Here is a 15,468-nt window from a genome sequence, read left to right on the forward strand (position 1 = left end):
TGAAGAAAAGTGGTATCGGAGAGACTCAGAAGCCAGTAAGAAGCCACTGATGAGAGCATGACATAGGCCAAAGCAGTGGCAGAAAGGGTGGAAAGTTGCAAATGGAGAGGGACAGTTGAGAAACACACAGGACATAAAGCTAGAGGATATGTGAATATGAGAAGTGAGAAGAGGAATATGATTCCCAGCTTCTAGTACAAGCAGATTTATGAACTAAATATTCAGTGGATGGTGCACATATTAACTAACAGAGGAAACAGAAGATGAGGCAGAAATGGAGTTCACTATTAGCCATGTTGAGTTAGAAAAGCTTATAACAATCCTGATAGAAAGAAAAAACTCATGATAAGCACATTAATTTATGCACATGAAGCTGTGAGATGTCTGGCTTAGACATTTAAAACAAAGTTGTCTGCAATTAAAAGAACCAAATCCACCAAAAGATAACTTCCACCAGGGAAGACATTTGAAGTTTGGTTTTCTACATGCATCTAGAGTTCTGTCTGTCCATAGTGGGTCATGGTCAATAAATATTTAATTAATAAATACTAAGGAAAAGTGAGTAGTGTGAGAGGTGGAGTGGACTGTATAGAATAATTTTTTGAGACATTCACTGGGAAAAGACCATAAAAAACACTTTCTTAAAAAGTAGGAATTTCAATAACAAAATCAATTTACAAATTATCTTTCAGAAGAAAAAAATAACCTGCTAGCAAATTAGGAAACACTATAATCTACTTTTGAGATCATTCACTGTACAGTCTCCATGGGTATTCTCACTATAAATGTGAGACCTAAATTTTTATTCAAATATTCCTTTTAAATATTTCAGGATATCCATAGTTTTTCTTGCATTGACAATAATTGTCTACCTTCCAGTGAACAGAAATGACATTAAGTGATAAGACATTTTGGGTTTCTGCTTTATGTAAATTAGCATAAAGTTCTAGCTCTCAACAGAAATGTGACTTGTTGTTGTTGTTGAGCCTTAAAAGGTCTTTATAATTTCTGATAGATGATTTGCAAGTATTTCTCCCCATTTTGTGAGTTGTCTTTTTAATTCTGTGGGTAAATATTCTTTTTTTATTTTATATATTTGTACATCATTTTTCATTTTTGCACAATGCACGCATTTCATCTTGGTTATAGTCCCCATACAATCCCCACAGCCCCTTATTTTGACTGTAATCCCACCTATCCCCACCCCACCCACCCCCATAGTGTGTCTCTGGTTTAGAGTTGCTTGTTGATTTTGATTTTTACTTTATTATAATTAGTTTTTTTCCTGGTCCCTTATTTAGGTTTTCTAAATTCCTGCTATGAGTGACACCATCTGGTGGTATTTTTCTTTTTCTTTCTGGCTTATTTCGCTAAGCATGATCCCTTCCAGCTGCATCCATTTTGCTGAAAATTGCATGAGCTTATCTTTTTTGATTGCTGAGTAGTATTCCACTGTGTATATGTACCACATCTTCTTGATCCAGTCATCTATTTTTGGGCATTTGGGTTGTTGCCATAGCTTAGCTATTGTAAATAGTGCTGCTACAAACATAGGGGTGCAGGTGCCCTTTGGAATTGATGTTTCTGTGTCCTTTGGGTAAATACCTAGGAGTGGAATTGCTGGATCATATGGAAGCTCCATCTTCAGTAGGTTGAGGAATCTCCACACAGCTTTCCAAAGTGGTTGGACCAGTTTGCACTCCCACCAGCAGTGCAGGGGAGTTCCTTTATCTCCACATCTTCGGCAACATTTATTGTTGCTATTTTTTTTTTAATATGTGCCATTCTCACTGGTGTAAGATGGTATCTCATTGTAGTTCTGATTTGCATTTCCCTAATTACAAGTGATGCTGAACATTTTTTCATATGCCTATTGGCCATTCGCAAGAAACGTAACTTTTCAATATCAAGAGTTCAGGAGTAAGAGGTTACAACTGGGTTTGTAACCATAGCAAAATCATTTCTAGAAAATATACCATTTGTGTGGCCCATGATTTTTTTTTTAGGCATTTTTGGGGAAAGCACTGAAGTCATTAAATTTTAATAAAATTATCAGGCCATGTAATAAAGTGTGGTGTGTTAGGAAATTTAAAAGGTGAGTGCAAAGAGAAAAGATGACAGGCAGGGGTGAACAACTTGGCTAGGGAAAGCCTCTCTGAGATGATGACATTTCACCTTGGTCCTAAAGAATTAAAAGGAGCCCGTCATGCAAGGGGCAGAAGGAGGACCACGCTGCAAGGTGGAAAGAACTTGACATGCTGGAGGAAATGAAGAAATGACAGAGGGGTAGGAACTGGTGAGCAAGTGGATAACACAAGGTAAACTAAAGGGACAGGGTGCTGGATAACTAAGCACCTTAGCTCATAAGAGTCTGAAGGAAATTCTATAGGGATTACACCTGAGCTGGGGGCAGGGGTAGGGGGTGAGGGAGCAAACATTGTTTAAAAATGAACAATGATGTAAAAAAAAATATGAAAAGTAATAATAACAATTATAATTTGAATAAACTCAGAAGCCAATGAGAGGATTTATAACTGGGAATTTTAAGACTAAACATATGTTTTTAAAAGATCATATTATACATAGTATGGAGAACAGATTAAAAGGGCAAAAGAACAGAAATGTGAAACATGAGAAAGGTCGCATGTATTCCCCAGGAGATCCAATAGCACCCCCCTCCTCACACAACTTACAATCATACCCCGAGACACTTTCTTATCCCCGCTGCTGGCACATTCATTTGATAAATACAAATTTAGAGTCTCAGCATGGGAGACAAATTATAAAAGTGGGTTACTGAAGTCTCAGAAAGTACTATTCAACCTCCCAGCAACATGTGCTCAGCTTGTTCCCCAGCTTTATATTTCACTTGAGAGGCAGAGGCTTCCCCTATCATCCTTATGATTTCTGAGGGACATTTAATGATAGGAGTTTTTTAATCAAAAGTCACTACTAATAGTCTTCTTTATAAGGTATGATAGTTTCACTAGCAACTCTTAGGGAGATCATTTTGCACTCATCTCCAGGGAAGCAACATTTCTGGTCTCATAGCAATGTATTAAAAACAAATGCCTCCAACTATTGACACACCTCAGGCAATTGTTAAATCATAAGTGTGGGTTTTGCTACTTAAACAAAATTCTTCTGAGCATTTTTGTTTGGTTTTAGAAATGAAAATATATTTTATATTTGTAGAACCGAAACCAGAAATTTAAGTGTGATATTTTATTAAGTTTTCTTGGTAATGAAGAAGCAGTTAATATTTTTGGCCCTGTGATACACATGTGGTATTTTCAGATTTCACTCACACCTGTACCTGAGTTCAGACTGCCATGGCATACCACCAGTTTGTAATATGGAGGATTCATAAAGCTTAGAAATCATAAGAGCTCAAGACCATCATGGTGTTCAAAATAAAGGAAGTAGAACTTAAGAGGAAGAATAGTAAAAGATCTCTAGTTACAACATGTATAAAAACGCTGTGCTATTTCAGGAAACCTAGGTTTCAGTAGAAAAGAATATAACATAATTATTTTACCAAGGTTATAAATAAGCTCTTACTAAAAAGTAGTCATTCTGAAAACATTCTTTATAATTTAATACCTGTATCATTTAGTTGAAATATTTTTTCTGCCAATATTTTGGAAAGAACTCAATTGATAAATGTATAGGTCAATAATATGGTCTGAGTATAGATAAAATTATCACACAAAATATTTATCACAAATTTTGTTACAAACGTAGTAATGTTCCCTTTCCCTTTTCTAAAATTAATAAGTACAATTCAGTTCATTGAAAAGTTTGATGTGGCACTTGCATCAAAGCCATCTAAGGAACTTGGTGCCTTACTCTCATACCTACCCAAGGAACTCTGACTCCACAAGGAAGAGGGATCCCAAGGAAATTGTATGTTAAATAAAATTTCAGAGTTATTCTGACATAGGTTAGTATGAAGACTACCCTCTGAGAAACATTATTCTGTATGTTCCCTATCCATAAAATGTAGTTAATTGCTTCCAAATCTAATTATAGCCAATCTCAGCCATTCAGAACCATCACTTGCAATTAGGGCCTGTCCAGCTTTGTGCTACATGATTTCAAAACATGAGGCACAAATGCTTCCCAAGTGAAGGCAGGTGCAGTGATCACAGTATGACCTGCTACAACAGTGTCACTGTAGACAGACACGTAGAAGGGGCAGCTTCTACAAAGCTGTGATCAATGAATGCAGGTGAACTATTCCAACAGCCACAAGGGAGCACATCAGGTCTCCTGTGGGAGATACCAAGAGTCCCTAAAGGATTTGCTTGTGTTTGTGTGACATTTTGGTCTCCTCTGCTTGTGAGCACTAAAATTGGGATGATATCCCTAGTTAAGAAAAGACCCAGAGCCCCAGCAAGAATTTTGCTGTATTTTCTGGGTATGAAATCATCAACACTTGCATCAATAGGCAATGCTCAAGAATTCATTTTAGAATACCAAAACAGATCCCTTTAAATATCATTAGGACATAACCATACCTCAAATGCATTAAAAACAGTTGGGTTCCTGTGGCAAAGCATGTCTAATGGGATTGAGGGTTAAGTTACAGCAAGGGGTGTGTCACCACGGTCCCCTCAGCCTGAGCCTCTGGGATTCTTCTAAAAGCAAATATCAGTCCTACTCAAACAAAGCACATAATTCAGTATGTGCTGAGATAGTTTCCACTGCAGTGTTCAAAGGAAATCTAAAAAGAATACAGCAATATTGTATCTATCTTCATATTTAATTAAAAACAGAGCTAACAGCACTTCTAAGAGAGAGGTCATTCCTTGTTCAGCACAAGATTTCCCTGTGCAAAGCTATTCTGAGAATGGGCAATAAAATAGTTCAAAATATAAACACTTAGGAAAGCTACCATTTCAGAAATGTTACTGATGCTTAAGCTAACAATTCTGAAGATAAGGTACAAATGACAATCCTGCAGCTGGAGGCTACCATAGAGAACCAAGAATATCATTTAATGCCAAAGTCTAATCAAATCTACCATCTTTCTCTTGCCTCCATGTGTCTACAGGACCCAATTGTCTTCACCAGAATTGTATGATAGGAACAGGTTTATAGGAAAAGTTATATGCAAGAACTTAAACACAGTATCTCAAAGTTCAAGAGATCAGTCATTTTCTATTGAATAGTAACTAAACAGCAAAAAGAATGGATAATGTCTTACAAAAAAGCTAACGAAGAAACCACTACATGACGTTAGCAGACTTAAAAGAACCACCTTACACACATGCACATTTGAAGAGGACCACATGCAGGTGAGCCCTGCACAGATGGCTTGGTTTCCAGCCCAATGAGTACACATTTGGCTCCTGGATAGGATGCGACATTCATCCTATGTGCATGTCCTGAATCTTCAAATGCACCTTTGGTGTTTCTTCTTTGGAAAAAGAATTACAAATTTTTAGGGGGGAAACAATAGTTCCCAAGTAACATTTACCACAGAGTTGCCTGTGCCTGCCTTAGAGCCCACCCACAATTTCATTTTCAATTAGCAGCTCCTCGAAAGGCAGTAATGAAAGCAGTTGCTAAAGAGCATTCAGATGTCACTGAAAGACTGCAAACCCAAACTGTAAATAGCACATTGTGAGTCGCCTGTCACCACCATCAACTCCCACGGGAATCTCGCAACACGTGGCCATCACAACCATCTGCTCGGCTCCCCACCAACACCACTGCAACCACACAGCCACCCACCCACTGCCATCTCCCACTCATTACCTGTCATGCACAGATTTGTGTGGGGATGGAACTGCTGTACGCAGACATTAGGATGCAGAACACAGAGAGGCTTATTCCATGTTCTGGAGCTAAGATCTGCTCATGTGAAGATAACATTGTATCATCAGAAAAAGAAAGAAGAGTTAAATTAAGACAAAAACACAATTTTAAATAAAGATCAGGAGTCCTGTCTACTCTCATCATTTATCAAAGTGTAGTCACTAAATCTTGTTAAAACCACAAAAAAAAATTGCCTTTCACACCCTCCAATCACTAGGATTGTTAAGAATTTATAGTAGGAAGAATTGAGAATCATTCCTTTTGCTTTGTCCTTCTTATTACTCTAATAATATATGGGGTCTAAATGGCCCTTAATAAAGTTCTACATACACATGAAGAATTCTTTCTTTGGGATTTCGTGAATGCCACATTTTTTTTTTAATTTTTTTTTTTGAGTTGAGGAAGCAGAGAATTGGAGAGGGTATTTATGAATGCAATGTTATTTCAACATCTTGGAATGTTCTTATTTTGTCTTTTTTTAAATTTTTTTTATTAAAGATTTATTTATTTATATAAGCAATGGGTACAGTCAGAAGCGCGGGAGGGTGGGAGAATTCACCAGAGCCAGAGCAGGGAGCAGAGCAGGCAGAAGGACTGAAGTACACGGCTGAGGGGAACAGCGGGTGGCAGGAGAGGTCAGCGCGCCATGTGGGACGCTCGCTGGTGGCCAGGGATTGAACCGGCACTGCAGAGGCTGCGGGCAGCTTCGCAACACAGCGCTCAACCGCTGCGCCACCAGGGAGGCCCGAATGTCACAATTTCTACAGGTCTCAGGGTGACTTAAGCTAAGTTATTGCCCTTTCTTTTAATTGCAGTTACTTCTCCAATTCAGTTTATTTTCTCTTTGTAGGTTTTATGAGATGGTAGTCGATAGGTCATATCTTTTTTTTACTAAACTTTTACTAAATTTTCATTTAAATGATTTATATATGTTACTTGGGATAAAAATGATTACTGGCCCCATTACTCCAACATCTCTTCCGCAAAGTCAAGTGATGCTCAGTCTCACTTACACCAACTTTCTGGGCTGATGGAATAAATCCCAGACACCAATGTATGGAATCAGGAGACACAAAACAAAAATTCCAGCACTTACAGAATAAACTATCATTGCTTCCAAATGCCCATATTTAAAAAAATACCTTTCATATAGTTATTATATTAATCACAAGTTTCTGAAAAACAAACAAATACCTACAGTTTAATACACAACTAATTCCAGAGAGAAGCCAGGATAGGGGTTTCTCAATAAGCAGATATTCAAACCCGGGCATCTTATTCTTACTTAAAGTCATTCAAGATGCTGACTGATTATAAGTCAATCTCCCCCTTCACTTCCCCCCATGTGTTTTTGTTCATAATTTTGTAGACTGTGCAAAAGGAAAGGAATATGCAATTTAAATTCATAAGGAGAAAAAAATTAAAATTATACTTAATATCTCAGATTGTAACCTTCACAAGACCTTACAATTTTTGAAAAGCAAATGAAATGCCAATTAACACATTAAACTTGAAATTTTGAGGTATGAAGTAAAACAATTTAATTACAATTCCTATTTATTGATGCTAGCTGAAGATACCTTCAGTCATTTAATCATTACAATACACTTGTGAAAGAGCACATAGCAAAGTATATGTCTTTTCATTACTAAATTATAATTCCTAATTATATTGCTTCAAATGCTCTGATTTCCAAAATCCTGCAGGCTCCAGAGTCAAGCTAGATAAATACCTGTGTGATTTTAGCCTGAATTTCTACCCCAAACTAATTAGCAGATCTTCCAAAATGTGACTTGAGCTGGATCTGTTTAATCAAAGTTTTCCATTATAAATTCTCTTAAGTTAATTTCTATCAGTAACAAATGTCACAAGAGACGTCCTAAGACAATCCAAGTCAGATCCACTGCAAGAAAGGATCAGTCTTTGCTAGCAAATACTCTCAGAGAAAAAGCAGAGAGAGGAATATACTGCTCCTTTGGGACTGTAGAAAAACAGACTGTAGAAAAACTAAGCCCTCTCCACCAAAACAACCACTTATTCCAAATAAAGCCAACATGCAGTGCCAACATACAAAGCAGACGCGCCACCACCCACACCTTTGATAAAAGCTCTAATTTTGAAGGCCTAATATTGGGATCAATTTCTATTCTTCCTACAAACCAGTACACATTTTTGCTATCTGCAACGTACAAGTCTGCATATAGTGTCTGTATGTACAACGTCAGTTAGAAATCCTCCACCAAGTTTGACTCCACCAATACTAAATTTTCAGAGAAGGAACAAATTTCCATTCTTACAAGCAGTGCCCACCCAAATCAAATTGTATAAAGATTTTTGAACCACATAAGCCATTCCCACCTCAAGGTTAAGCTCCTGAAAAATTCCCAAATGATTTCACTTTTTCCTTCAATGGAAAAATCCTCAAAAGGTTGCCTCTTTCTTGGGAAATTTCTGTCCTTAGATGAATGACTTTTGGTCACTTAAAATTCAGTTAGGAGGGAAACTCTGGGACTGATTTAGATGACACATCAGTGTCTCTCAATTAGAAGAGTTCACATAACCTAAAAATCCCTCCTACTTCACTTAAGTCTATGTCCACTCAATTCATACTAGAATATAGAGAAAGGACAGACTGTAGACTAAGTAGAGATTTAGAAACATCGATTCAGAGTCAAATCTGAGTGCTCACTCAACTCTAATCAACTTTTCCTCATTGCCTCTCCATTTTTAAAAACCCTTTGTTCTCTCGGAGTTTTAAACTACAAAGTATTATATTTTTAAAGCATCCCCTACTGTCTAGATTTACTGAAAGAAAACTACACTCGAAGTTCTAGGAAGGGTTAAGTTTTCCAAAACGCTTCTGAGGAAGTCATAATTTGGCTAGAAGTTTTGGCAACAGCAACACATAACTCCATTGTGTTCACCAGTGGTTTCATTGTGACTTAGCCTCAGAATTAGATAATAAAACTCCTTATGGAAAGGACCATGCAACCTATGTTTTGATTTTCCCACTTCCAAGTCTAAGTAAGGAAGAAAATAAACCCTACCATATCCTTATTATTTAGAGAAAAAAACTTTTTTGATATAACATCTGAGTGCTTACATTGTGAGCACATGGTTCTATGTAGGAAAAATATACAGCTTGGGGCTCAGAGAGACATGAACTCTTCTGTGTAACAGTTAACTTGTTCATTTCTGCATTTTTTAAACCCCTTTGGAAATTAAATGTTGAAATTTACCACGTAAAAAAGTGCAGCCACTTTACAAGTCAATTGCCAGCTCAGCATCTTCTAAGGCAGTATGTATTTATACTTAAAAACATAATCTAACAAGTAAGTTCCACTGGGATGGTTAAGTGCCAGTTAAAAAGCTTGCTTTTAACAGTATGGATAAACATCATGAGAACTGAGGTTTTATAATCAGGCAAGCGAAGGAAAGGCTGTTCAATTTTAGTATGGTACATCTCTCTTACAAAAGTATATAATTGCACCTTCACAGTAAAAAGATTAGTTGCTTTCAATAGATTCTTAGGTGGAAAAAAAAAGCAACTTATTATTTCCTCTCCACTAAGGAGTAACATCTCCCATAATGACAGGAAAGCTATACATTAAATTCCCGATCCGGAAGTACAATCTCGTCATGAGATGTCAGTAAACCTCACCTGCTCTCACAAGTTAAAAATAGACTAAATTCTCACCCTCTTCTGCCCTCTTTCATCAGCAATTCTTCTGATTATAAATCCTGCAAGAAGAGGCACTAAACAAGTATCTAATAATTTAGGAATTCTCCTCTACTTCTCACCTCAAGGGCGCACCTTATCTGATAAGAGGCAAAGGTGGAAAAGAACATGACCATAATGTGTATGGACATCTAGGGTGACAGGAAAGCAATCCTAAATATTCTTAGCACAAGTTTTTGAACATCTACTGTGACCACTAAACACTTGTGTGCCACCTTCTACCAATGATCACACAACAGATGGCACTTGTCACACAAGTAGGCTGACACAATACTAACTGTGCTATTCCTCCTACTAGGAATCATCTCACTCCTCTCCTTTCAGTGTCTTCACAGAGCCCATCAGCTATAGACGCCAAAGCTAAATTACCTTCAGGCCTAGTTTGTCTTCCTTCACAAATCTCAATAACACTATACAGTTCTGTGTTACTCATAAATTTAAAGAGGGAGAAATTTGAGAAATATTCTAATTCAAACCTCTCATTCTATAGATGGGCAGCAATGGAAAATAATTTGTTCATAATAGCACATGTAATTGTAGATTATAACAAGTGAAAAGTATTAGGGATTTATCTCTATTATCATTTGCTTCCCTTCCTACTAGAAAAATAACACTTGATTTGAATAAGAAAACACCACTTGTTTTTAAAACCCTTGCTTATGTCAACAAAGGTAAGAGTCAGTCTTTCCTTCCTAGTGATTCACAAAGAATGAGGCAAAATAATTGCTTTTCAAATATTTTCCCTACAACAAGGATAGCTTTGATTTCAAATACCATTAGAATCAGAAGGGCAACTATTAGAATCAAAAGCTACTCAAATTCAGGACATACAAGCCCTAGCCTTCTTTTATGATTCTAAACTCTTTCACCAAAGGACAAAATAGAAAGAAGGAATTTGAGGACAGAGAATAGAGAAGTAAGATCAAGTGTGGGAATAAGAGAGTCAAGGATGAAGAATCACAGCTTAGTGTAGGCTCAGAAATAAATTGGTTTCTTACCTGAAAGGGTAAGAAGCCTTCCTTCTACTCCTTTGGGAGGGAGGGAGAGCCTAAGGGGAGAGGCAGCGGTTCTACTGCAACCTCTCTCCACTAGGAATAATTACTTTTCTCACATATCTCACAGGGAGAGGTTCAGAACACAAGAACATCGCCCTTCTATAGAAGCCAGCACTTCCTCCCTCATCCCACAAAAAAGGAAATATAAAAAATGAAAAAGCAAAGCTTTATCCAAATGTTTTTTCTTTCAAATTCTCCAGCTTTTTTCTCTTATCTCTTGTTTATCCAGTTTCTTCTTGTACCTTCATATAACACTTTCAAGAGCAAAACCACTTCTTCGGACCAAACTACTCACATTACTTCTAAACATATTTGTAGACACCCCCCCGCCATCCTCCATGCTGTTACTCGAGTTCTCTTTTTCTGTATACCTAATCCTTCTCTGAAACAAGGAAGGCAAACTATATAGGGAAGATACAGCAAACTGGAGAATCCTAGGTCTAACCCTGATGTTTGTCCTTCCTTGCTAAAGGACCTCAGACGAGACACATTTTCTCTTTGAATTCCAGTTTTCCCATGTGCAAAGTAGTCATAATCTACTAACTAGTCAATTCTGTAAGAATTACAAATTGTACTACACAAGCTCCCTCACTGCATGATTGCAATGTGCCATACATGAGATAAATGATAATACTATTGTACTACTAAGGTAGTACGTTTCCGGAACATACATATTTTCAGAAACACTCACGTGTCAGATTTGGGAACATTTCCCTGAGACCCACCTCTTCACATGTTTTCTCAAGTTTTTGGTTCTCCCAAGCTTTTAACTAAAAATCATCACCAAAAGTATATTCTTGATGATTTATAAAGAATGACTTCCAAAGGACTAATCATTATCAAATTGGAAATTTCTAAAACTACAAATTTCTCTGCCTCACCTACTAGAAATTCTGGTTCAGTAAGTCCTAGGGAGAGACTAGGAATTTGTGTTTAATAAGGCTCACGATAGGTTCTAATGATCTGTGAGGTTTTGGAACCACTGTTTTATATAATCCCAGGTCTTCCCCTTTCTGCAGAGAAACATCTGCAAACTGGAAATTACCTGTTCAGCTTCTAATTAGCAGCACCTGCTCTGTGAACCACACTCCCTTCCTCTGCTTCCTTCAAGTGATAGTCAATCCCACCCTTGGTCCTGCCAAAAACAAAACATACCCAGGACAAAGGTAACTCAGTAGGCACTAAAGCCTTTGGATTTGTGCAGAAAAACTGCTATAAACAGCTTCGTTTCTCATTATTAATCTATCTCATGTGGGGATTTCCACAGGCAGAAAGGCTCCCCAAATGCCACAAGCTATATTTTCTTGTGGATCACTGAAACCTAATTATTAACAGACCAGTAAGCTCCACTACAAGACTTTCATACAATCAGCAGATTACAAAGTAGTCTTGAATTATGGGTTATGGAGAACAACTAAGGAACTGAAGGGCAAATGATTTCTCCACCACTGCTCTCCTACCTGCCACAATATTTGAGCTTCCTTGGAAAATAGAAATTTTGTACAAGGCACTACTTACATAAACCATTTTTAGTTTGAGAAGCTTGAGACACAGAGTGTATGTGACAAAATCTGTCTATTTTGTTTGTCCTAATTATAAAGATTTCCCTCCTACCTTACCAGCCAGTCTACCGAGACTACAACCACGGCATGAGTCAGTCTTCGTTTAACACCAGTAGCACAAGCATCGACCTCTGTTACACACCAAAGAGCTGACTAAAAGGGTACCATGTGGAAGTTTCAAATCATAACACTGAGTTTGGTATGGTCTATTAATTTATAAGCAATCACAAAGTTCTGCAAGGTAGTCCTCTAGCCTTCCACCAAGTGGATCTAATTTCAACTTGTTAGAAAGAACAATAGAAAAGCAGGCATCCGTAGAAGGGATTCTGCAGCCATAGAAAACAAACCCAGACGTCCTTACCTGTCGGAGTCCCTTTGGCATTTTCTTTCTCTTCCCAAGGTGCTGGCAGAGATTACGATCATTTTCTCGATCTGAGCTGTAGTGATGTGGGTGGCTGAGTCTGCTCTTCTTGGAATGAAAGGACAAGCCGTTGGTAAGTGCTTCTCGTTTCTTCTTGGTCAGAGGGGTCTGGCGTTTCTCGACACGTTCCTGAGGCTTAAGTGCTACATCTTTCTGCAGAGAAAGAAAAGGAAACGTGGTTACATAGGTTGCTATGGTCATACTCAACTTATAGGCTACATGGGGCTATTAGAGGAGGGTCAGACGGAGGCAGGAACGTGAGCTATGAGAATATCTAACAGAGTTATGGTTCTCAATTTTTCCTCACTGCCAATGCCAGATTCCAAATATATCCTTTCTGTTCTTGTTTGGCAGAAAACACAACAAAGCACAAAGTATCTTTCCAGTAAATGTGATTTACCTGCTTACCAGGGAGAGAGTGGCTTTCCATTTGATTCTATACTGGGTCTAGAACACAATGTCACTCCCTGTGAGTGCTCAATACACTCATTTCCCAAGTTGGGAAAGCGATTGTTTTGGGAAATGGAGTATTAAGTGCATGCACAATTCAAAAAAACAGCAGAGATTGAACATACCAGCATCAAGTGGATATGAGCCAGTAAGAAAAATAAAATGGTCAATTCATATGATTAAATGTTTCCTTAACGTATCATGTATTTTTACCGCATGTTTCTCCAAGCGCCCTTAATTCCTACTTATTTAAAAAAAAAATCACCTAGATGAACAATGTTAGGAAAAGGGTAATAAATAGATGTTCTAGAATAGGGAGCAGCATCTGCAGAAACTACAGGAGGGAATGTCGGACCACACAGCCTAGTAGAGAGTTCTTTCTGTGCCTGCAGGCAGCTCAGAACAGACTGAGATACCAAGACCTGGGTTACAGTCCTGACACTGACATTACTCATTACCACACTTGGGTTAAGTTACTGCAACTCTGAGCCCACATGCAAAATGGACAAATGACCTGATATGATTCATGCGGGTGGCCTCTGGACCCTGAAGGACACTGGACACATTAAAACTGAAAATGATCTGACTCTATTTGTAAATAAACTATACTGAAAATACTCCTTCATGGAGCCTCATTCCATACACAAATTCAAAGTTTCTATGATCATAATTTTTATAAAATTAAATAATGCAAAATAAAAATTTTCCTGTAGCTATATCTCCTTCTCAAAATATCACTCATTCTTTCTTCTTCTCAGCAATATTTTTGAGGTAACGAGTTAGCTTTTCTACTACTTCCCAACATCCCAGCACTTCCAACCTGACATATACAGTGCTGCTCAACGTCTTTCCCAAAATAAGTCATTGTCATTAGTTGGAAACCTTGGACCTATTTTACATCTGCTTCCAGTTGGTCTCGAAAGCCGTCCCTTCCACACCTCTTTCTTTTCTAGTCCAATGAGTCTTAGCAGTGCTGTCCTCTTGAGAATACCTTTGTTATAAAGCGAAACACTGTTCTCATTCACTCATTCAACAAATTTTTTTTGTGTCCCCAATATATGCCAAGTACAAACTTAGCACAGTCCTATAGGTGTGGGGAATCAATCATGTTGGGGGAAATCCGTCTCCCTTAGAATTTAGGAGAAAAATACTAATCAAACCATATGAACATATAATTGCACATTGAATTGCTCTTAAGAAAAGCAGTGCTAAACCTGGAGGAAAATGGTCTAGTCCAGAGGTGGGGTTGGCACTGAGGATATCAATGCCTTCTGACCTAGTTCCGAAAGTCACAACAGCCAGAACAGCTTGTACAAAGGCCCTGAGGCAGATGGCAGCATGAACCCTTGAAAAAATGAGGGCAGGGACTATGTATCCTTCATCTTAGTAATGCTTCACATGCTGAGAAAAGCAAATAATAGGTGACATATATATTTATGCTTACTAGATAAAGTTAACAAATGACAAACTTATAAAACACAACAGTGGTTTTATATCCCAAGCTAACTTGGGATCTAACGCAGACTGAAGCAACCAAGAAAAGCTGTTTAGAGCAGGAAAAAAAAAAAAAAAACCTAGCAGGCACTGATGCCAAACACAAAAAAAGATTGCAAAAAATAGCAAGAAGCCCCAGAAAAGAGAAAGGTCTTATCCTTAGAGCAAGATATCAAAGATAACACTCTTATAAGGTAAATGAGTGGCTTTTGATCTAAATTTTACTTGCTATTCCTGCAGATGATTTACCCTCTGCCATTGGTGAGGCAGCTATCCTGAAGCAATGAGGAAGTAGTGGAAAATGTTTAGGGAACAAGGTGAGAGATCAAAGCAAGTGCATATGGTCACTGATTCCTGACTCAAAACCATGTTTATATGCCTAACTATGGTAAATGTTCAATGTAAGTCTCTGCTATATTTATTCCTTTGTACTGTATCTACAACCACAGTCAATTATGTGAGACATCTGTTCAGCTCAAACTAGTCTGTGTTTAGCCTCACGTGTTACCAAAATAGTCAGCTATCATGAAAATATATTTGGAATAATGAGAACCTTAGCAGAAGCAGTCAGGTGAGTTCCATCTTACACTGCTTCTATATGATTAAATTGTACTATTGTTAAGAGTAATAGATAAACTCCCCACAGGGCAAAAAACAGTTTTCTTTGTAATACCAGTCACCTACTACTGCCCTACATCATGTGCATGTGGTATTGGGATTAATAAACAAATGATATTTTATAAAGTATCAACTGTGCTTTAAAAAAAATTGTACCATTCTCTTTGGAGACCAAATCTCCTTCTTTGGTGCTCCAAAGTATATTGAAAATTATGTGTAATTCCATACAAATGTGAATTAATATTTATGAGAATATGGTATGATTTCTTCCAAATCCATTTTATTTTCATGTAGCATATTAATCAA

The 15,468-nt window shown here is 37.6% G+C and overlaps 1 protein-coding gene across 4 annotated transcripts in view; it reads right to left on the minus strand.

The window, feature by feature from the left end:
• The window catches only part of AUTS2 (activator of transcription and developmental regulator AUTS2), a gene marked incomplete at both ends in the record, with an annotated part of 1,071,450 nt that overhangs the window by 774,940 nt on the left and 281,042 nt on the right, over nt 1-15,468 (minus strand). For all 4 annotated transcript variants that reach the window (XM_084249185.1, XM_084249186.1, XM_084249184.1 and 1 more), the window contains one exon: nt 12,541-12,753. In XM_084249185.1, coding sequence (XP_084105311.1) covers nt 12,541-12,753 — 213 coding nt within the window. The remainder of the gene's footprint in view (nt 1-12,540; nt 12,754-15,468) is intronic.

The sequence above is a fragment of the Talpa europaea genome (genome assembly GCF_964194135.1).
Source record: "Talpa europaea genome assembly, chromosome: 12".
Lineage (NCBI taxonomy): Eukaryota > Metazoa > Chordata > Mammalia > Eulipotyphla > Talpidae > Talpa > Talpa europaea.